At 44.2% G+C, this 23748-nt stretch overlaps 6 protein-coding genes across 6 annotated transcripts in view; 3 read left to right on the top strand and 3 right to left on the bottom strand.

Annotated features, from left to right (window-relative positions):
- Positions 1-461, top strand: part of Pmar_PMAR001423 (malate dehydrogenase, putative) — a gene marked incomplete at both ends in the record, with an annotated part of 1065 nt that extends 604 nt beyond the window's left edge. Inside the window, one exon of the mRNA XM_002783529.1 lies at positions 1-461. This exon is cut by the window's left edge and continues 4 nt beyond it. Coding sequence (XP_002783575.1) covers positions 1-461 — 461 coding nt within the window.
- A 6418-nt stretch (positions 462-6879) lies between these two features.
- Positions 6880-8921, bottom strand: Pmar_PMAR001422 (conserved hypothetical protein). Its single transcript, XM_002783528.1, has 8 exons — positions 8745-8921; positions 8535-8697; positions 8399-8487; positions 8133-8267; positions 7912-8083; positions 7768-7860; positions 7332-7446; positions 6880-7192 (listed from the first exon to the last, which is right to left on the bottom strand). The coding sequence occupies exons 1-8, from the start codon at positions 8880-8882 to the stop codon at positions 7126-7128; spliced, it is 972 nt and encodes a 323-aa protein (XP_002783574.1). The 5' UTR covers positions 8883-8921; the 3' UTR covers positions 6880-7125.
- Positions 8922-15107: 6186 nt separating this feature from the next.
- Positions 15108-17438, top strand: Pmar_PMAR001421 (amino acid transporter, putative; the record flags this gene model as incomplete). The annotated part of the gene is made up of 3 exons (XM_002783527.1): positions 15108-15429; positions 17148-17159; positions 17377-17438. The coding sequence occupies 3 exons, from the start codon at positions 15108-15110 to the stop codon at positions 17436-17438; spliced, it is 396 nt and encodes a 131-aa protein (XP_002783573.1).
- Positions 17439-18064: 626 nt separating this feature from the next.
- Pmar_PMAR001420 (mitosis protein dim1, putative) lies at positions 18065-19541 on the top strand (the record flags this gene model as incomplete). Its single annotated transcript, XM_002783526.1, has 6 exons — positions 18065-18150; positions 18575-18668; positions 18719-18795; positions 19275-19347; positions 19396-19474; positions 19522-19541. 6 exons carry the CDS (start codon positions 18065-18067, stop codon positions 19539-19541), a joined length of 429 nt encoding a protein of 142 aa, XP_002783572.1.
- A 1393-nt stretch (positions 19542-20934) lies between these two features.
- Pmar_PMAR001419 (malate dehydrogenase, putative) lies at positions 20935-21951 on the bottom strand (the record flags this gene model as incomplete). Its single annotated transcript, XM_002783525.1, has 1 exon — positions 20935-21951. The coding sequence occupies one exon, from the start codon at positions 21949-21951 to the stop codon at positions 20935-20937; it is 1017 nt and encodes a 338-aa protein (XP_002783571.1).
- Positions 21952-23535: 1584 nt separating this feature from the next.
- The window catches only part of Pmar_PMAR001418 (malate dehydrogenase, putative), a gene marked incomplete at both ends in the record, with an annotated part of 796 nt that continues 583 nt past the window's right edge, over positions 23536-23748 (bottom strand). The window contains one exon of the mRNA XM_002783524.1: positions 23536-23546. Within this exon, the coding sequence (XP_002783570.1) occupies positions 23536-23546 (11 nt within the window). The remainder of the gene's footprint in view (positions 23547-23748) is intronic.

Genomic DNA, 23748 nt, shown 5'->3' with positions numbered 1-23748 from the left:
TGTCGGTGGTCACGGTGGCTGTGCTATCTTGCTCTCTTCTCCCATGCTACACTTTTGTAAAGTTGGATGAGAACACCATCAAGGCTTTGGATGAACATGTCCAGACTGCTGTCACTGAAGTCGTCGATGCTCTCGCTGGTGCAGGTTCGGCCTCTCTGTCTATGGCATACTCTGCTGCTGAGTTCATCGATACTGTCATCCGTGGTTTACAACAACAAGGAGGAGGAGACTACCAGCAACAGGAGAAGGCCACGCCGTCTGCCTGCGCCTACGTCAACTGGCCTTATCAAGGGTGTGAGTTCTTCGCCCAGGTTACCAACTTTGGTCCTGAGGGTATCGAAGGTGTACAGCCGATCGACAACTTAAGTCCATTTGAAGAAAAGAGGATGGTCGAAACTGTCAATAAGGTGAAGGGAGATGTGGAGAAAGGTATGGCTTACATTGAGGCCCACCAGAATTAACCTGTCTTATATTCAACAAAAAGCAATAACAATTGTTATTTTGTAATCACTACACTTGTCTAGCCTTATCAGACTTACTGGGCCTCTCTAGTCATCTTGTTTTCATCGATAGAAGCGGAGTGATACTCCGTTGCATATAATTTGATGTATGAGAGACCCGATTCAGTATTAGAGTGATGCTCTATTCTTAACTATGATATGTATTGAGTTTGAGTCTTACAAACAGAGGTTATTCTAAATTTCCAAAATTGCAGTTGATTTAAATGTTCATGTTCATCATCGGCGTGGAAGTTTCTCCCTTTAATCTCCCCAAAGCCTAGATTTCTCAATATCATTTCCTAATATTCCATATCTCTCAGATGTGAAGGGATTGTCCATCGCTGTTATCACTGAGTTCCACCACTTTCTGCCTCTGAATTCGATCCCTTGCCTCTGCCTTGAATCGACATAACAAGAGTTGTTCCTCAGGAGTATTCTAATATATCCAAACTATTCCCATATAACTCAACAACAGAGTATTCGATTGGATACTCATAGTGTACCATGCCTGGAATATTTCCTCTACTAACATGGTAACCCCAAGGCCTCCTGCACTGTATCATCATCAATTGTCGCCGCCTCTTAGACACCTCAATCTGAGATCTTCCGTAATCGTGTCTTGCTCTATCCAGAAGCATGATCATGATGGAAGTCAGTTGTGGTGAACTCATGTGAACTAATGAATATCGGGTTAATGCCTCGCAGGTAGGCTATTTCATCTGAGGTTGTGGCTATACACAATTACTCATGTTGCAACCTGCTCGACGATATGTACATCAGGAGATTACCAATCGCGGCGCTGAAAGGTCGCGCGGCATGAAATTATATCCGATTACGATTGTTTATCCGTCTCCCTTCCTTCCCGGCGTTGGGTGGTGGGCCGGAGGATGACACTAAACACGTGATTCTCGGCCAATGTGATTGGGCCAACCTCACACGGAACGTGAGGTGCCACACCACATCGCTAGGGTGGGCGGGAGGTTGGAAAGAATGGACGACAAATAACTGAGGCGAAGGTGGGATGTAACCCAACATCCTGGAAGAAAGTTGAATCACTGCTAAATAGCGCTAGGTGTTGTGTCGACACAACGTGACTGCCCCTTCACACACGCCGGAGACCGTCGCCGAGTAAACTGGCCCAACAAGTTGACCTCGAATTTGCGCATGGGTATAGCCTGGCGGGCACCCATATAGAAGACGCCCACTTGTTCCGCAATCGCAACACTAGATTCGACCCTAAAAATCCTAATGACCAATAACACAATCCCCGGCAGTCGTTAGAAATCATACATCCACTCAAGCGGCACGTGCATGAATAAACTAATATCATTCAAAATGAACTCTACTGCCACTGCTTAACGAAGATGCCTGTGATTGCCGCCTGCCATTGCTTGAAGACTGCTCTTGAATAGCTCTCAATATCAGCGGCCTCGGACTCGCCGCCCCTTGTTTCTTTGCGAGGATGCGTATACGACTAACAACAGACGGTGATGCTTGATCCAAGGTGGAGCGGTGTTGGAATAATCTGTCTTCGCTTTCCTCAGCTGAGTTCTGTACACGAATTCGGTTGGAGGTGTACAACAACAAACAACATGTCCTAATATTCTCCGAGTATCCTCGTATTGTCACCAATGCACGTAGTTGAACATGTGCATATTTTCCCGATGTTAATGTAGCAAAGAGTATAATACTCGAGCAATGGATTGATTAAAAAGTATTAATAAGTAATCAATGCTTTCTCTACGTGAAGAGTTCTCCTCCTTTGCTAAACACTGCTAGCATAGGAATACCCTTGTGTACTCAACATCACCCTAAGCCCAGGTGTAATCATCGATTTTCGAGTACTAAATTCAAAGTGGAGGATGCTGTTGCATCATCCCGATTCCCCTAAGCACACAGTGGCTATCTCGGGTGAGAGAATCCCTCAGCTGAGCTTATGATGGAGATATTAAGTACGAAAATGCCTAGTAAAGTATTGTTCTGCAATTATATCCAATGTAGTGTTATCTCAATGGGCAATTCGCTAATAAAAATCTCACCTAAGAACTTCTCTCGCCATTCTATCACTGCTGAACCTCCTCTTGAGATCATCGTATCGGAAGAGGAGTAAATCACGGAACTTGAGACGGGTCGAAAATAGGCTTTCGCGAGAGGCTCCCCATTTGGAGGACAATTCTCGGTTGAGATCAAGAAGTAGAGGGTCACCTGACATCCGCAACATCAAGGCTTTTGTGAAGCAGCTGAACTCACAAAAATATTTTTTTCGCAAAATTTTAGTAATTTCCGAAAATTTTATGATAAAAATGCCCAACACGAGCAATAATTTTCTTTTCTCACAAGCTGCTCGAGCCCGCATGGACGGTTTGTGCCCAACTGAGGAAGATATCAATGAACCTGAATTTTCAAAGGAGTGAAGTTTGCGACAAACTCAAGAAATACTCTCTTCTGGTTTCTTCTTAGTTTTGGTGAACTCCGTTTCCGCAAGACCAGCAAACGCGCAGTCATGTATTCCATCAACGAAGGCCTAAGAGGTCGCCGGTTCGATCCCCGGTGAGGGTATTTTTCCATTAACTGTATGAACATGTTCCAATGGTAAGTCGTTCTCATCGTCACCAAATGGATTCTCGAGTTCTACTGCGATCTGGTTCAGCCCCCAATAACCGAGTACCGCGAAAAACGACAAAATCGGTGATAAAATTTTTCCTGTCATCAATCGTGAGAAAAACTCATCTTTTTGCAAGACCTCACCGACTGTCATCTTCACAACCATTATCGGGCATATTATAATAAATACCAATAAAAGCAATGCCATCAGTTGTGCGAATGGGAAAGGGAACGGCACGAGCGTGACCTAATCGGCCGTCTCAATGGTGAACTCTGCTGCTGCTGGTACTTTGAAGGCTTGGTTGAATCCTAACATACCATTTGAAATCTCTTGATAGCATCTTGAAAGGATGGGCGGCGGGACCTATACAGTGGGCAAACTGATGGGGTGGGTTTCCAATTTCCGGAGTTGTTCCAACGTCATCATTGGCACTTTGGCATTATTATGTAATTATGGAAGTCTCTATGGTGAAACAAACCGGTACTGTGAAAAGTCTTTTTTATTATCATCAACATAATAACAATGTGAATCCGAACTATATTAATAACATGAGTTCATACAGGCAGTCAAGATAAGGCGTATAGTAATAAGACCATCAAGAAAACTCCGACACCCTTGAAAGTATCTGTGCGATGATGTTGCGCACAGCGCACATAAAACGGTGTAGATGAGGCTCGAGCAAAGCCGAGTCAGATAAAAAGACTTCCTCCTGATTCAATCTATTTCTAATCTGTGTTAACACATAAGCCACACAAAGGCGTACAGTAATGATAGCATCGAGGCAACTGCGAGAGACCGCCTCGTTAATCCATCTCGCAACTACCATCCCTTTGGAAGTGCACACATCTAGACGACGAACCTGAATCCGGGGTTAGAAAATATGCATATGGTGACATTCGCGGAAATTTTGGGAGAAAAATCGAGGAAATTCTCATGGGTTTCTCTACACTCACACCTGAATTCATATGTGAACTTCCGAAATTAGTGAGAAAATCCCTGAACTCAGCTGAGGAATATTCCTCAGAAAGATTTTTCCACAGAATTGGAGGACAATACAGAAAATGCTGATTCCTGAATTGAGGGGAATTTTATCAATGTAGTGGAGAGGGCAAACATGATCAAACACTGAGTATACCTCCTCACTAGAGCATTCGCCCAGAACGGCCAAGCGAGATATGTTATAAGCTGTTACAGAGCTGGAGGGGGAGTGACCTGATATGGATAAGATGCATGGGTAGGGGGTAGGAGAGAATTTGAAATGTTCAAACTGGTGGGGATCAGCAGATTAGATCAGTTCCTCAACAGAATTTAGGAGTTTCCAAAGTTACATTATGGGAAAATTACAGGCGACTTGGAGTGAAAGTGTATGAAAAGCAACGATAATTCTCATCATTATTATCAACACGCGTGTTCGACAGGATGGGAGTATATGCTCGCCTTCCTCAATCGAGTTCTTATACGAAATCGGGTAGAAGTGCAGAGATACCAACAATAATTTTCTCCCAGAATTTTCATCTAGTTGATCATGTGCATATTTTCCCTTCAAACTGCCCGAAGCTGCAAATGATGATGTAGTAAAGAACTCGATTGAGAACATGCTACACTTCCCTTGATCGAATCCAAGTTCCAAATCACCTCTAGGGTGTAGCATCATAACGCTAGCCCTTGGCATTAGCAGCGACCCTCGTCGTGGCGCCGTGTTCCGTCCTAAATGCCGACCCAACAGGAACGTCCTCCTTCCTAAATGTTTAGTCTTCTCAAACGGTCGGTAGTCAAAACCATTGACGAGGTCTATCTGTAATAAGGGGCTGAGGGGACGACGGAGGCTGGTGAATTCACTTCGCGGTTTTGTAGCTCATTCATAGCGATGCCGCTCAGAAGGCTGAACCAGTGTAATACGTCCAAGCGTAAAGAACGCAACTTCGATTCCTGAAGAGGAGACGAGGGGGAGAAAGAATATCTTAGGTTCCCCCGAACAAGATACAAAACAGGTCCAGATTTGAGCATGTGAAAACGAGCTCAGATACATTAATCCCGAATTACCGTAATTTGATAATAACACGGCGGATCATTTAAACGAGAATTGTGGGAGGTGCGGTATTCAGGCAACACAGATCATATCTCAATTGGTATGCCGACATCATCGTTCGCCCGGAAAAGTGCGTTAAAACGTTCGAAGTACCAACTTCAACGCATCCTCACTCTCAATACTCTACATTCCAATACAGAAATGTTCCATATTTTCCATCAACGAAAACACCGTCAAAATTTTCGTAATAATTTCGTGGCGCGTGACAAAATTCATGCACCGCTGTGCGTCTGCGTGCTACTTTCGCACGCAGACCCAAGTTCTGGTATAAATCCTCTACACATCTTATGTTGTGTTGAACAACCGCCCACATCTACTCTACCAGCTCGGAATCGCCCTTGGCCGTCCTCAGCCGGACGTTAATAAAAGCGTTGATTTGCATGAATGCATCAGCCCACTTCGACACCATTATTTCAACACTTGTGATTCCCTCTCTGTACCTGAGTGATAAAATGACAGTGAAAAAGCCCATCACAGTAGCCGACCTGCCAAGAGCCATGTTGGTTCGAAATACAATAACATAGCCTAACACGATGGCAAAGATTTGGACAGCGAATGAATGGTCAATCGTGGGTTGGAAAAATGGCAGAGCATCGAGGCCTAGACCTGAGGATGAAAATGATAATTATAACGTGTGTGCGTAACCGAACGATTATGCAACGTACTGTTGTTGAGAATACGACTATAGACTAGTAAACGCTGGTGAATCGATTCACATTGTTATTATGTTGATGATAATAAAAGTCGACTTTTCACAGTACCGGTTTGATTCACCATAGAGACTTCCATAATTACATAATAAGTGTCAATGATGACGTTAGGACAACTGCGGAAATTGGAAACTCATACCATCATTTTGCACAACACTATTGATATGCTCAGTGTATTACACAGAGCTATTCCGGCGGCAACAAGGCCTGCAGGTACAGCTCTCGGGAAGACAGAACCAGACAACTGTAAAATGAGTCGGAATGCTGATTGTTTATTATCATATGTTATCATCAGCAACCGTTGACAACACTTCTGTTCATTAATAATAAAAGTGAGTTTATCTCATTCACACTAGAACACAACTCTACGTGTCACCATAGACTCAATTCACAACGAATTTACGCTGGTACAGACCACACTTCCTCCAATCCAACGCCTAGACATCCATTATTCTCCTCCGATATCCATACCACCCAAGCTGGTAGTAGTAGTGTCACTCACAAGCACACCGCCTCTGACGACTACTCGTACAAGGTGAATAATAACGCCACTACTAGGGAGGGAGGGGGCAAATTTCACGTTAATCACTCGGTGTTGAATATATTAAAGTTTCACCCGTTTTACGTGAAGTGGCGTAAAACTCGGTGAATAACGCGATATTCGCGGTGATATGCAGTAGTCGTGAAATATATTTTTCACTAGTGTTTATCATATCACTAGGGTGGTGAAACTCCAATGATAGTTACCAACTTGTCGTTATTATAGCGGTGTTCACTGTTGTTTATGCGATACAGTCCCAGATCGATTCTTATTAATGCCAGAATGCAATAGACATTTTAATTCTTGTGCATCAAACGCGCTAGTTCAAGGGTCAGAATTGATAACATATTTATTTTTACAAACATACAAACTCCTATATGGTTACCAACTCAAAGCGATCTGATATTACATCGAATACTACAGATTTATGAATACCCTCTGGAACTATAAGCCACAACAAGAGGTAATAACAATTGGCATTACCAATAGTCCTGGACAATAGGGACAAACAATAATCTGCTAATTTGATCATTAACACCATCGGAAATCAATTCGTAATGAATGAGTGTTAGGCGCAACAGATCTAGATAACGTTGTAAGGAAGAGGAGGAACAACAACAATAACGGAGGATAAATATTATGTCGCGAATGAGCTTATGTAGCAGATGCTTATATACTGACTACTCGGTGCACGCATGCACAATAGCCGCTACAGATAAGCTTATGCCTACCGACACTGTAAGGTACCTACATTAATAAATTCACTAAGGAGAACGTAAAACCGCACAGACTTATACCAAAATTTTGTCATATTTTGCGATGCTAATTTATGCAAACACAATGCAGAGACACCCCATTTTGGTCATATCCCTTTTTCTAGTATTACCAGTAGACCCAGAATTTATTCACAGCTACGCTCCGCTTGCATTCCCACTCCTTACGATAGAGGTTGAATGTATCGTTTACAAAGCTCGACACGGTAGACCAGGAACCACCGATACCTAAATCCTCAAACTCATAGAATATACAGTATTGGAAGATATATCTTTGGTTTCCTCAAGCGAGCTCAGCAGAAATTGCCTCACTACGTTGTTGATATTACACGCGACTTCGAGTAGAAATGTACAAAAACCGACAAAAACTTCCCAAGATTTCCTCAGGCTTTCCAAAAGTTCTCGTCAACACATGTAGTTGACCATGTGCATATAATCTCACACTGAAGACGCATTATCCAACATTTTACACGACACTTATTTACGCGATATAAGAATCTCCTAGTTCCGGTATGTGGGTAGTCGAAGATCTCCCATTATTATTATTACCGGTAATACAATAAGCAGCGAAGGTATTGCCTGGTGCAGCTCCCATGAGGATACCGTCGAATGCCACAGCAAACAAGTTTGCTATGAATGTACCTGCATGAGGAAGGAGGATATGAAATAGACTAGTTTATGTATAACTACTACCTAGTGGGAACTGAGGCCATAACGAGTTGAGATAGCTACTCGAGATCCATCGAGGAACAGCTCCTATTGGTGATAACAAACTAGCATAAACGCTACTGGGAGGGAAGACCCCTTGAGTGGCAATAAGAGGGAACAGAAGAGCAGTGAAGACGTAGGGGAAGAATACGAGAACCTATACAGCATGATGCATATAAAGGCTCAGGCAATAGCTTAGTCGTTACCTTGTCAATGAGATACCAAGTCTTATCACTGAACCAAGGCTCTCGGTCCTTATAGAGATCTACAAAAACTGCTCCGATATCATTACCAAGGAGCCACGATATGAATGGCATTGACATGCCCGAGAAGAATTCAACCTAAACACATGCAAGCAATCTGAAGGATTCGAACCTACGACCCAGACTAGGAGAGCCACGAATAATACCACTACACTAAGATCTCCACATAGTGGGCAATCAACACCTACGAGAGACACCCGACAACTTACTGCTCCGATGCTAGGCGTGGGAGATTTTACAATAGCATATATCCAACTACTAAACGTGGTGAAGCAACCACAGAAGCCTACTGTCATACCTGAAGTGAATCAATGAGCCTTCACACTGAATAGGGAAGAGCATTACCGTGATGGAAACCCGGGCACTTCGCCTTGAGATCAGGTATACCATTGATTAGGCCCATCACAAGTGAACCGGTGCAATTAGCGGCAAAATAGCTGTACGAGGAGAAGAAGTCTCCGCCCTTGGTGCCGTCAGTGATTGCAATACGACTAGCAGTACCCAGCATCTGATAGGAAGGAAGAGCTTTGAGTATTGGAGTTGTAGTAGTCTTACTGAGTATGCTGTGATACCAAACACGGGGAGGATCCAGTGTTCCATTAATCGGTGATGGAATTGCTTTAATCCCGTCTTCATGTTACTCTCAGAGGCAGTAGAAGCAGTGGCTAAACTTGAAGGTGATGATGATGACATGCGAATGATCAACACGTGAGAGGTCCTTGTGTCAACCACACAACACTGTCAGAAAATATAACGACGCCGAGAACAACTACGCACCCAAGGAGGTCCTATGATGATGCAGTTCATAGTATGAGCTTGAGAAAGGTCGCTAAGAGAAAGTAACCACCAGCCGCCTTTATGCTTACCCCTGTCCAACCCATTGAGGAATACCTAAGTGTGCAAGATCCAACAAGCCGCCGCTTTCGATGAGTAGTGATAGAGATGTGAATTTAGTGAAGTATTTGGACATGACATGTCTGAAGCTGTGGCATAGCCGCCTCTGAAATATCTCAACAAGTATAATGTGCAACGTCGGAAGATTTGGTGACGCGCATCGTGGTGTGGCATAGTCGCCCCACGTGGAGGAATTTATCTTATTGAGGCATATCTTCATGTGGCATAGTCGCCCCACCTGGGGAAATTTATCTTATTGAGGCATATCATCGAGTGGCATAGCCGCCCCACCCACATGATTATGTAGAGTATAAGCGGCGGTGATTTCGTAATAATACCGTATACAACATTGACTGATGATGGTAATGCAATAATGATGATGATAAACATCAATAAGAAGAAGAAGAACACTTGCCGCCTCCTTTTATTATTACACTAATAACCTCCTCATCTATGCCGTTACCCGTAGTTCATGAACCTATGGGTCAACTGGCTGAGGTCCATCAACGTTTCATTCCTGACTCGTGTAATCTAATGATACCATGTCAAGCGAATGTAACTCTGTTTCCACGAAAAAACTTGGAGTTCTTTCGTAGGGGCAATGCCATTACTATAAGGTCAACAGCTCAAACAGCTTCCAGATGAAGTGCTCAGTTAACACTTTATTACTGAATAATTAATGTCTGTTGAATTGGAAATGTCAGTGAATTCTTATGACTCGTTTCACTGGGAGTTTTTATAGTATCATCACTCACTTCGCTATGTTCATCAATCCGAGGCTCCGATTCATTGCTCGCCGCTTTGCGGTGATTACCAACACCTCTCATACAAAAAAGCCGAGCTATAAGGCGCAATTCAAGCGCTTCGCTGTTCTTCTTGGACTCACCGGATTGTGTCAGCAACAATACCAGTGAATTGATTCAGAAGTTTGTGTTTTCAGCTATCGGTGTTGGTAACGTTATTTACGACTACATAGTGTTGAAAAATCTTGAGCAAATTGATGCCTCTATCCGGGCTGGTTTCTGTTGGGATCCTGGTAGGCCGCTCACAGTGCAATCGGGTCTTGACATTTTTTTGCACTAGAATGGGACTCCTATGAGCTACTAGATGATTCTGACATGCTCGTGCAACCTGCGATTGACGATTCTCTCAAATCCAAACGTAAAAGGTAACAATAACAGTCAATGCACTAAGCACGAATGAGATCGTTCATTTAGGTGGGAAACTGAACAGTGCATCAATCGAAGGCTGATTCTCATGGTACGCCACGGAACAGTTCAGAAACACAAGTAGATCGGTTTGAATTGAACGGATACAAAGTGTTGTTCGTGTCTAGCGACAAGATGGAGCTGTCGAACACTGGCAAAAGAGAGATGGTGCTCACATCGGAGCGAATTGCGTCAATAGTCGCCCAAACAGGCGGCAAAGTCCGGGCGGTCGTGCATTCGTCATCCCAAGAAGCGACGTAAGGGAGTTGTGATGTTTCATGAGTTACAGTGCTGGAATATACTCTCACCACATTATGAGATTTCGCTTGGATAGACGTGTTCAAAGAACACACCCCATATGCGTAGTTTACCATATTCACATTTTTCACCCTGGTCATTCACAATCCCCCCAGCAGAAGTAGACGCGTTAGGGCTGTTATATGTAGGTCTTCAGCTGAGATAATCGCCGCCCGTTTGGGAGTTGCCTTGGAACCTACAACACTTCTAGACGAAGGCTTTCCCGAGTTACCAGTAAGTCACGTGATAGACTGACTCGAACTGCGGAAAGCATCGAGTTGGAGGAGCTTTGATATCGCCATGTCTCTGTCGACCATACAGACTTGTACGAGTGTGTATTCCTCACCATTCAACATGGGAACATGAGCTGATTGGCTAAACCTAAAGGTGTGCATGTTCAGGATCCCGCCGTATCGGCATTGACACCAGACATGATAGTCCCAGAGGAAACAGCTCGTCTGGAATCTGGGTGAGTGATATTTCGAATGCCCTGATCCTCCTATAAGCATCAGTCCTAGGTTCCGCACGTACTTCGATAGACCACAATCACTATCGAACAAGCCTCCTCGTGTCCTGTATAATAAATCGAAACGGAGCATCAAGTCCGACAGCGATGATGCTGATACAGATGAAGAGCGTGTTGGTATTGATGTCTTAGTCGGGCATGGCAATCAGACACGATATTTTGTAAGTCCCTGGACGTCCATGCAGGGCAATGCCACTGTGCCTGCCTTCATAGTTATGTCGAGCACTACAGCTACCCTCTTCGTACTGGTTGCGATTTATGCTAAGTCCTGCATCAGTAACCGCTATTGAGGTCAGCAAAGAAGGGAGAGTGCAGGCTTGTATGGTTGGTGACTGTGGACATATCCAGTTATTGAAGGAGAATTCGAGAGATGAACATGACAGCTAGTGCTGCAACCTGGTGGTTTGACACGTTTCTGCTCATGGTCTTCGGTTGAGTTCTGTTGGGCGTTCCTGCATGCAAATTTATGGTTTCACTATGTACCTCATTATTCAACGATAAAGACAATACGATGAACCACGTTGAGGTATATAGCCTATTAAAGGTTATATTAGTATATGCAATTAAAGATCTGACACATATATAATATCTATATAATAGTGTGAGATCTTTAATTTGGAAAGTTGATTGAATCCCTGATCCTATGTCGAATGAAATATTACAAAGGACTTGAGAATCGCACAATCGTCAGATACGCGGGAGAATATGCCCCCTTGATTGAGCGCCTCACTAGCCGTACAAGTGATCATATCACTTATCAATTTTAGTTCGCTGATCCATGACCTATGATCCCGTTTTCCCGAAACTGACAGGATCATTGGTGCAGCTGGAGTCTCAGCTTAGTCTTGGGTTGAAGTTTGGAATATGGTCATAGCAATGTGCATTGCTGTCTGCAGCACTCGCCCATGACTATCTCGATAGCCAGAGACTAGAAGTCATGGAACTAAAGTTGGACCCTCACTTTCCCGCACCTTAGAGGGATTCCCCCTCGATTTTGAGACATCGGCCCCAGAAATTACCGCTACACCCCCCAAATTCCTGCACAATTTTTTCGGCTTCTTTTGGAGAGGCCGCGTTTGTATAGCTGCAGGTGCACCCTTACTCTATAATCTGAGCGAGTTCGAGTCACGGGGAGCTCATCACAGGAAAGGCCGCATCTTATACAGCTTCGAATAGCGAGCATGACAAGTTTAGCAGGCCTTGCAACTCGCGGCTAACTACCCTACCCACTAAACTACACGTTGTGACAACACGGCTATCGGATCAGGCATTATAGAACAACCTCCGTTCACGCTTCGCTCCACTACATAAGGCGAGCATCGAGGCCTGATCAGCGATTTGCTCACAGTGATCAGGCCTTTTCGAGTGCTCAATTCGAGAATATGAAATTGAGACACGCCTTCAGTCTTTTGCTCTTTCTAGATTCAAATGGAACAGCTTGTGGACGAGTTGACGAACACGATCAAGTCGTTACAAGATGCGATTAGACAGTTGACCTCAAACCAGGGGGCTGAAGCCTCAAACCCTGCTAATCCCGGTCTGGCTAGCGAGGTCCAGGCTGATTCAAGAATGAAGATCCAAAGCCGTCGCGGAGTCGCGGAATTCGTGGGCGTGGGTGCGTCGCACCCGGTGCGAGTACCATCATGGTACTACCATGCCGCAACACTGCAGAAATTCTGCTCCGAACGGGAAGCCCGAGAGCGGTTGATTGAACTCAGCGGCTTACCCGCAGACGGTCCGGCGATGGAACGGAGTAATGTGAGCTACCCCAAGAACGTCGGGCAATAGGCTATTGCCAATAGCGATACGTTACCGCTGCCCTCACAATCGCGAAAACCATTCTAAGTTTCAACCTTGCCCTTTCGTTATGTACATTCGACTCGAATGACTCGAGGCGATGGTGAGCAATTTGAGATCACGAGTAACTTCGCAGAACACCCTGCCCATGAGAGACGTGATAAATTATCACTGATAATCCCCAGACTGGGCGAGGCCCGGCGGTTCTTGAGAACGAGGTCAAGAAAAAAGTGATATTCATGACAAGAGGAGGTTTCATGCCTCGAGCAATAGTGCATGCTCTTCGCGAGGAGGGCGATCTACAGGATAACGTCATATACTAGAAGTTTATCCTAGCAATTTACGATCTTCGCTCTTCCTTCAAGGAGAACAACCCAGGAAGGACGAAACCGGCCGGCGAGTCGATTGGGGCTATAAAGAGCTTCTGCGCTGAGACTCTCAGCCTGGGAGATCCTCCATCCCACCGGAAAATCGTCCACATGATCTCTTCTGCATCGCGTATGGCGTGGAGGGATGTGAGAGCGACGAAGTGAGCGCCGACGAGGCCAGGTCGCTATTGATGTACTTCCCGACGAGGAATTTGATATTAACCGCCTTAGAAGAGAGTCTCATCTCGTGCGACTACACGTAGGGTTGAGCTACTGCCCTTTTCCTACTATAATGATAAGAACGGTACGTGGAAGATCCAAGTTTCTTCCTATGAGCGTGGGCGTGACAATATCCGAGTCGTCACTCGCCGTACAGCAAGGGGTTGAGGGAATAAGACGTTGCCTGAACCAGATAAGAGAAGGATCCCCCTAAGGCCACTTCAGGCGACGTGGCCTGATCGGAGATGCCGCCCCACAATTTACGTCTGCATATGAGGTGGTAGGTAACTGTAGAAGCGCATTAGACAGCGTGGTGCAAAACAGGGCCCAATCTTCGTAACTTCGCGGCACGTGACAGTTCATACACAAAAAAGATACCATTTGAAAGGCCTCAACGAGCTCTGTTCAATGCTATATCATGTTCGGTTCGGCTCTGATATTCATATTGTGCACTGAGGTATCGTCAAACGCAATATTGGCTACATGGAGAAAGATATACCCGGTCGAGAGCAGAGTTCTTCTCACAATCCAAGCGCCAAACCATGATCGTCTGCATTGAAATTGGACATCGCTGAATAGTTAATTGCCAACTGGAAGATACTTGTGACATACGCGATTCCGCGAGGGTCTGGACTGTTGGCCATGCGATCCAAAGCATGGTGACTCACCATTAGGGAGTAGAGTGTCCGAGACCTGACTCCAAACCAGACTCAATTGACTAAGGCAATTGTCAGTTGACTTGATACAGCCTCTCACGGACCTTATGAGAGGCATAACCCCTGACCTTAGCAATCTTAGACATCGGTATAGGATGGTCAGTGTAATCCACTATAGTATTAGAGCTCTTACCCCTTCGAGTCAGTACCGTGAATAACTTATTGAACTCAATATCTGTCACTTGGCAAATACCGTATACTACCCCTCAGCTATTGAAAGAAGCGTAGCCACTAGCGGGTATACAATAACGAAACCGTATACCCTATGCCTAAGTCCAGGCCCCAAGGGAAGATTCAGAGAACGGACTTCAGAACCAACCTTGAAACCTATGAAATAAGGGAACCCAGGAATAATAGACAACACGCATGCACAGACCATGAATCGCACAAAGCAATATAACAGGCCTAACACAGTAGAACCGTAACGAAGTGATACCATACTAGCGGTATAGCGTGATCCCACGTTAGCAGGGCTCCGTAGTACGGAGTCCGTACTCTGCGCTGAACCGCACAGACATCTGTGAGGAATTTATGGCGCGCGAAAATAGATGTCGAGCATGCGTGCAAATCAAAATATGTGGTGTACAATAGGAGGGTTCGGTGGTGATCTCACGCTACATCATAGTATATTTCGTAGAGGGAGAGTCTATGTCACTCAAGCGGCTGAGTTGGAGATTCATGACGAGGTCTTCACCGTCTTCAGCTGAATGTTTTTACTCGCCGTTTCTAAATACATATTCAACGTAGTTTTCCGACTCCGCAAGTCATTCGAGTCAATGGGAGAGACATAATTAAGCGCAAACGGCATCTATCTACAGCGAAGGTCACTCCTCACAAAATCAACTTCCTCGTCAGATTTAACTATTTCCGGTCCTCCTGAGGATAACATTATCATGACAACAGAGCTCCCCACCCCCTCTACAGGCTCTACTAAGACGTTTGTCTCCTTTTCCAGGGAGGAAATCATCGTACCCAATGGCTGTTCTAATGCCAAGGCAGTCTTCAACTTGGTCATGACTGCTATCGGTTTGGGTATTATGACACTCCCTATGGCCTTTGCTAGAGCCGGTTGGATCAGTGGTTGCATCTTGCTAGTTGTTGCTGCCGCTTTCGTATATTACAACGTGGTTCTACTTTGCCATGCTCTATGTCTTAATCCGGAAGACTCTAAGAGTCCAATACAGTCCTTCGAGGAGCTAGGACGAATATGCTACGGTAGAGTTGCGACTGTTGTGAATTCAATAACACTTCATCCACTTCTCATTGCTGCTTGTGCGGTTTTCCTCATATTGTTAGCCACCAGTATGCACAGCATGACAGGAGTTCTATCATACGACCTATGGGTACTCATAGTTGCCCTTGCGATAGCGCCATTCGCATGTCTACCTACTATGAAGGAAGTTGGTGTTCTCTCGGCACTTGGTGTGGCCTCAGTAGCTGCTATAGTGGTGTTGGTCGTCTTAGCCAGTGTTCATCGATATGTTAATGGTTCGAATGATGACGATACACATGAGGTTACATATAGACTTTCTGGTACTCCAATGCAGCTCATAGCAGTCTTCTGTACCTTTTTACTCTCTTATAACGTCAGCATCACTGTCCCTACTATTATTAAGGATGTTCAAAGGCCTCAACGTTTCCCACGAGTTGCGTGGATCTCTTTCGTACTCGTCGCCTTTGTCTATTTCGTTATCACTATTGTGGGTTACCTTGCTTTCGGTCATGACATAAGCAAATTCGATACGATGGTTGATGCTTTTACTCCCAAAAGTAAATCAGATTGGACAATCTATTCTTGGCTTATCAATGTGAGCACTATCGTTTTGGTCAGTACACATTTTCTGGTTCTGTTCTCCCCTACTGCGCAGTTGAGCGATACACTATTGAAATGCCACGATACGAATAGGTGGAAGAGTCGCATCGTGGGTGAAGTAGTTCGTTGTTGTTGTCGAGTTGCACTCGTTGCTTTGTGTGTATTGATCGCATTGTTAGTACCAAGCGTTGATAAATTGGTTAACCTTCTAAGTGCCGTTTTTGTCGTATTGATAGCATTGGTGTATCCAACGGTGTATTACTGGAGGATACTCCAGTTGAATGATATGAGCCAATCTGTGTGGAAGCTGTGGTTACAGCGGTGCTTATTAGTAGTAGCAGCAGTAGCTTTGATATTTGGTACGTATATGGCTATAAAAGACCTGATGTAGTTGTCCAGTTTTTCATTGTGCTTGATTGACATATAGTACCCAGTTGTGGTTCAGCGACAGTGGTAATACTAGAGGCGAGCCCCCTTTTTCGAGCTTGATAGCTCCTATGGGGTTTTAACGCCTTTTGTACCATAATCTAGGAGGGTTTATCCCATCGAGTAATTTTCATCTCTTCCTTTTCATAAGTCGAGATGCTTTCCTTGTAGGATAATTGTTGTGTTATCGTAGTGAAGTATGAGAGAGCAAATGCAATCTTCTTGTCACAGTTCGAGCTCATGCGTTCAATACTAGTATACGATTATATGGAAGTTACTTAACCAACAATGGAGTTTTACGGGCCATGTTACGAGAAATACTGGTGGGAAACATGTATGAATATCGCGTTTTTCACCGAGTGTTTTCATTGTAATATCGCTCGAGCTTGTGGAAAGCTCCAGTGAAATTCGTTCATGTGTGTAGTTCACCATGTGTTTACTTCCTTACATAGTACAGTATAGATCGTCCTTAGTGGTTGTAAGTAGGTCGCAGTGTAATTGTTGTTATAATTCTTCGCTCTGTCCTCAGTAGTTTTGCATAGATCCTTGCATTTTGGTGTAATGAAGCATGCCAGATTCAAGTCACAGTTTCACTTCAGCAGTTGTAACATTGACAGATTGGGCTATACTCTCTTTAATGCCCTATGAAGTGAGATAGTAACATCAGTATAGTATTTTACGATTTTTCTATCAGGTTCTATGACAGGTGACATACCTCCACCACAGAGTCGGCCGGGATAGGTTTGTACAGTGTGTTCGATTTTGATAGTCTGAAACGAAAAAATGTTGTAACTTCGCTAATTCGAGGATTAGGAATCTGAAAGCTCGAACGTTTCGAAGCCTATAAGTGAGCAATATATTCATATGTATAATCATTATCGATCGTGAACCGTTACAGAGTTGGGGCGAGCCACGCATATTAGTCCTCGACGCGCTGTCCAAGTTCGATAGTCAACGCAATCCGAATTTCCGAGTTAGGAACTAGTAGTAGCAACATGTTGTCTTTCATGCCTTTATATGGCCACTGCGTGATAGTTGAAGCTTCTCTAGTCGCTTGTCTACAGTATTTGTGAGGCTATTAACCTCTTCCATGCTGATGTCCCGAGCAGCAGTCTTCGCTCATCATTTCCCTATGATCAATGATTTCGTGTCAACCCAGGAGACTAGACGTAGCCCTGACATGTCACATGCTATAACGCTGATTAAATCTTATTCACAAATTCTCAGCATACATGTGTTAGAATCGCGCCTTATAATACTTACTTTTACTGTAAATTTGTGCCTAATCTAGTGCTATGCATCAACAGGGAGAAGAGCTCTCGCAAAGGTGTCCCTCCATGTTTCAGCCATGGAAAAGATCGATTTTGGTATAGTCGATATTAGACGGATTTATTTTCATCGTATAAGTCAGCACTGGTGGATCAGAATCCTGTTTGCAAATTGTTATGGGGGTTTTCACCGCAACATTTCGTATCGAATTTGAAGTTATATCACTTCACCGAGTTTGAATTCCAAGGATTTGATTGAATTAGGATTGAGAAATTCTGACCTACTGCATATCATGGAGAGTGCTTGGCACGCAGTGTTATTGAATTTACCTATTTTCCCACTATGGCGTATATGCTTCCTCATCTGCATTCTGGCTGGGCTGTGGACCAAGCCATCTTAGGGGAGGAGGAACGATTAGTTTGTATTCGGTAGGGTTCATGTACATAGTTTGCGAATTAAATGCAAACTGCTGCTGTTACTTTGAATATTCGGTTATAAAACTTTTGATTTTCGAATTGAGAGTACGACTATAGACTAGTAAACGCTGGTGAATCGATTCAAATTGTTATTATGTTGATGATAATAAAAATCGACTTTCCACAGTACCGGTTTGGTTCACCATAGAGATTTCCATAATTACATAATAATGCTAAAGTGCCAATGATGACGTTCGAACAACTCCGGAAATTGGAAACTTGTCTTCACACAAACATCAGTTTGGAGAATGGCTTGTTAATTATGTAGTTGTATGATACAACTTGTATCGACAGTCGAAACTGGCGGACATCGGTGGAATCGAAAATCTTCTCTGTGCGCAATTATGGGAATTCGAACTGTTTCTCGTTGCTTTAGGTTCGGCCATGATTACGACCCACAATGCATGCAAATGGATGAGGTGTTGTATAACTGTGCAGAGGATGTTAAGAACTTTGCGGCGATATACTTGGTGGGAGGATGAGAAGGTCTCGGGTTCGAATCCCACAGGTGTCATTTTAGGTTGATACTAGAGAGGTACCCGACTTCAACACAATGTATGAGCTGTATGATCCTGTTACAGTTATGTTCTTCTATCGGTGAGTATTAATTCATTCGTATCGAAGGATCGAATCCCACATTCGGCATTTCAAATTTCCCAACGAAACTCTTCTACGAAGGTTTAGGGGCTATGATTGAACATTCTCATTGCGTAGTTTCCACCACAAATTCGATGGACCAAAGACTTTATCTCCTTAAAATTACATCAGTTGGAGCACTTGTAGGAGAATATGCACATAGTCAACTGTGTGTGCTGATGGCAATGAGAAATCTCTGGGAATTTTGGTACCCCAAGTCGCGAATAAATTCACATAATGTAGCGAGAAAACTCCTGAGCCCAGCCGAGGAAAATGAGTATAAATTCTGACCATGCATGGTGATATTTATTTTGTTACAAAGGAAGTTTTTTGTTGTTGTGGCTTTTGATTTCAATCGAGCCCTGATAACAGTATCTGCTCTCTAACATGGTGTGTATCGAATATTACTGATTTGAAAGATAAGTTTGTTTTTATGATAGGAATAAGCATATGATGATTGACTTGGGTACGGGCAACAACAACAAGATCAATTGGCCTATGAACAACAAGCAGGTTAGATTGCCGTTTCTTCATTGTGCCGCATTAAATCGCTTCGCTCAGGAGTTCATAGACATCCTCGAAGTCATTTACAGAGGAGCCCGCAAGGGTCGGGGTTTAGTCGTATCACCGAAGGATTACAGTAGGGCTCATCAGTTCACAATCTGTGTGGCGATATCAAATGCATAGGTACCAAATACAAGTATTAAATACTAGTCTGCTGATATTATTGTTAATCGCTTGAAACTGTCGTTGTGTTTTGCGTTATTGAGTCAGTGTGATGTGGAGTGTGGCTGCGAAAGAATGGTCTTACTCCCTTTGGTCTGTTGGCTCTGCGGTCATCATCATTATTGGCCTTATAACTTAGAAAGCCTTTCTTAAGGAAGAACTATGCTCCGAGCGTAAGATCCTGAAGGCAGGAGGGCCTCCTTATAACTTAGGAGGCTAAGGAGCGTAAGGATTCCTTAAAATTAGGAGGCTAAGGATCTTACGTAAGATCCTTAAGGAAGGAGGCTGCGTTAGGTTGGTCGGACTCAGCTTACGCCTGGCTTACGAGGCCAAAACAGAGAATTTCGGCAACCAGGGATCGATCCTGCTACCTTCCGCCTGCCAACACGACATATTAACCACGTCAACATTCTAACCCAATGTATAATTGTGCCTCCGATGGATCGATCCTGCGATCTTCCGACTGTCTACACTACAGATCGACCATAGCAGGATTATAACAGATCTTTGAACTGCGCCTCCTAGGGATGGTTCTCACGACCTCCCGCCCACGGACACAACGTATTAACCGCTACACTAACTCAACAAGCTAGAATTCTATTATGGTGAACAACTATGTACAACTCCGGAGGCTCTCGATAGCTCCATATTTCCAAGTTTCCAAATTTGTTACAAAGTTGTAAATCGTAGTCGTCAGGTTAGGTTCGTGATTGGAGAGGGCGCCGTATCGCTCCGCTTTTTTCGGTTAGGAGCAAGTCCTTGAGCTCCTTTGGGCGTACCTTAAAAGTAGGAACTCCTTACGGTCCTTAAAACTGAAAAGTTATAAGGAGGCGCTCCTTGAGTAAGGAGCGTAAGGAATTCCTACTTTTAAGGTACACCTCAAGGAGCAGTTCCTAAGTTATAGACCCGTCATATCTCCTCGTAATTTCGGCGAGTACGGTTTGGTTCTCTCCACGTCCTTAATAACACAACAATACCATTCTAGCTTCACTGGCGTCGAACTCTACTGCGCATTGACTTGGGAGAAACTCATCACTTGAAATCGGATAATAGTCGTACTCGAGCATTTAGATCGAATTGGTTCAATAATCCGACCGGTTCTAGACACATCGAAATGAACACCAATGGGCACTCGAAATTGCCTATATTTAGATGACTCAAACTCAATACATATCATAATTAAGACTGGAGTATTACTGTAATACTAAATCGGGTCTTTCATACATCAAATTATATGCAACGGAATATCATTGCGCTTCTTTCGATGAGAACAAGATGACTAGAGAGGCCCAGTGATTCTGACAAAGTTGAAGTGTGGTATGACGAAATAACATCTCCAAAATTGTTATCGCTTCTTGCTGAACATAATGCAGCTCAATTCTGGTGGGCTTCAACGTAAGCCATACCTTTCTCCACATCTCCCTTCACCTTATTGACAGTTTCGACCATCCTCTTTTCTTCAAATGGACTTAAGTTGTCGATCGGCTGTACACCTTCGATACCCTCGGGACCAAATTTGGTAACCTGGGCGAAGAACTCACACCCTTGATAAGGCCAGTTGACGTAGGCGCAGGCAGACGGCGTGGCCTTCTTCTGTTGCTGGTAGTCTCCTCCTTGTTGTTGTAAACCACGGATGACAGTATCGATGAACTGAGCAGCAGAGTATGCCATAGACAGAGAGGCCGAACCTGCACCAGCGAGAGCATCGACGACTTCAGTGACAGCAGTCTGGACATGTTCATCCAAAGCCTTGATGGTGTTCTCATCCAACTTTACAAAAGGTGTAGCATGGGAGAAGAGAGCAAGAATAGCACAGCCACCGTGACCACCGACAACAGGAACATGAACCTTCTCAACATCAAGACCAGTAGCTTCTGCATAGAAGGTTCGAGCACGAGTCACATCGAGAGTTGTGATGCCGAGGAGCTTCTTACGGTCATAGACTCCGGCCTTCTTATAGATCTCAGCAGTGAGAGGAACGAGTGAAGTCTCGGGATTCGACATGATGCACATCATAGCATTCGGGGCATATTTAGCACAAGTTGTTGCGATGTCACGCATTATACCGGCATCAACACCAAAGAGATCCTCACGAGACATACCGGGTTTTTGAGCAATACCAGCACATACAATGATGACGTTGCTTCCAGTGACAGCCTCAGGGAGATGCTCAGCATCGACATATCCTCTCACCTTAGCCGGAGTGTTGATATGAGAATTATCAGCAGCAATACCAGGAACGGGTATACGAGCCTGATGGACATCATAAAGAGCCAACTCCGTGATCAGAGGGTTCAACTTCAACAACAATGAAAGAGGCATACCAATGGCACCGGAAGCACCGATTAAAGTCACTTTCATAGTATTCTTACAAGTAGTAGTAGATGACATTATAATAAAGAGTTTGGAAAATTGTAAATCCTACGAACAACCAAATACTGTACAATAATACGAATACCAATGTAAACAGCTGATATATTTCCCACAGCTCTACGCAGCTTAAAAACGAATCTTCCCACGCAAATATCCTCCTCTTCGGTGTCACAATCGGTACTAGAGTGTTCTATCAGTAGACAATGGAACTCACAAGGAGTCTTTCATATCTTTTCTGCCACACAAAGCTAAAATGGCATCATCGTCTTTACTCGCCTGTTGTGAAGTAGTCGATGATTTGGTTATAATTTTTTTTTCTCTCAGTTGAATATTTTTCTGACTTTTAGTGTGCGTTCCTTCATTGTTTCCTTTTTGATTTTTGTCCCGGTCGTCTCCTCTGTGATGGCCACTGAGGACCCGTCCACTGAGATGTGTTCTGATGTGAGTGGATGTGCGGACTCGAAATACGGCTCTTACTGCAAGTACTGGGAAGCTCCCTCCGTCTGTTTCGGTTTGATTAAGAGGAATGATGGATCGATTGGCTTCGAGCCCACTGGTCCTAACTGTGTTGGTGAGACTTTGGCTTGCGGCGGTGTCCAACCAAGGAACAAACCGACTACTACAACTAACCGCGCTACTACTGCGCATGGATAACAATGTGAATTGATCAACAAGCGGTGATCTCAGCGCCTTTTGATAGACAACACGATACCACGCCGTCCAGAACACGTCGAATTCCACGACAAGTAATACATAGATCGATATCAGTACTGCACAGCAACTGCTTCGTCGTCACTGTTGAGGGCACTTGATCAGGCAACTCCAAACCGAATTTCTCCAATCCATGCGTCATCAAGTCGATACCTTCATCGATGTGCACTTCTTGTTCCCATCTCGATGACACTGTTCAGCAAAGGCTGAGGATTCTTACATAGGGAAAGCATTAGTTATTATTACTCTAGTATCACAATTACTACTACACTACCTACTTATTTAATAAATTGTGACGGCGTCAATGTGGCTTGCAAATTCGAAATCGTCATATCAAAATCAACTTGTTAGTCGTGTACGCATCCTCGCAAAGGAACATGGGGCGGCGAGTCCGAGGCCGCTGATATTGAGAGCTATTCAAGAGCAGTCTTCAAGCAATGGCAGGCGGCAATCACAGGCATCTTCCAAAAGCAGTGGCAGTAGAGTTCATTCTAAATGATATTAGTTTATTCATGCACGTGCTGCTTGAGTGATTTCTAACGATTGCCGTGGATTTTGTGAGGAATTGTTGTACACAAGTGCCACTTTTAGTACCGAAGAGGGTGCAGACACGCACCGTGCGTGACGCACGCACTATCGGCACACTCACTGAGTGTCACTCAGACTCTGTGTACCAGAGTGTCCTTCTCTCATCGGTACGTCTAGGCTCGGTTCCTACAGAACCACCCTACCGGATCCACGCAAAGGGGAGTGGGATATTTAATCTCCGATTCTTGTGATACTTGTCTCCCTTGCTAGCCTAGCGTATACTTTATGATTACTGTATTGATCATAAGTTAGGAACCACTTGTTAATAACTCTTGTTGACTTATCTAATCCTGAGAGATTTTGTTATCGGTCATCTATGGGACGACCATTGATTGTCAGGATTGAATTTAGCGTATAATTGTGAAACCAGTGGGTGTGCCACGTCCAGGTCCGCTCGGGTATGCCGGCCGCTGAAGCAGCGGCGGCCGGGCGGGCATGGTATACACCCATCGACTGTGACGGAATTTTTATCATTGTGTCTCAGGAGGTTGTGAGGGACATGAATGTAGAGTATTG

Source organism: Perkinsus marinus (assembly GCF_000006405.1).
Source record: "Perkinsus marinus ATCC 50983 genomic scaffold scf_1104296936976, whole genome shotgun sequence".
NCBI lineage: Eukaryota > Perkinsozoa > Perkinsida > Perkinsidae > Perkinsus > Perkinsus marinus.
Note: the sequence above shows the minus strand (reverse complement) of the source record. Positions and strands in the feature narration are given on the sequence as shown.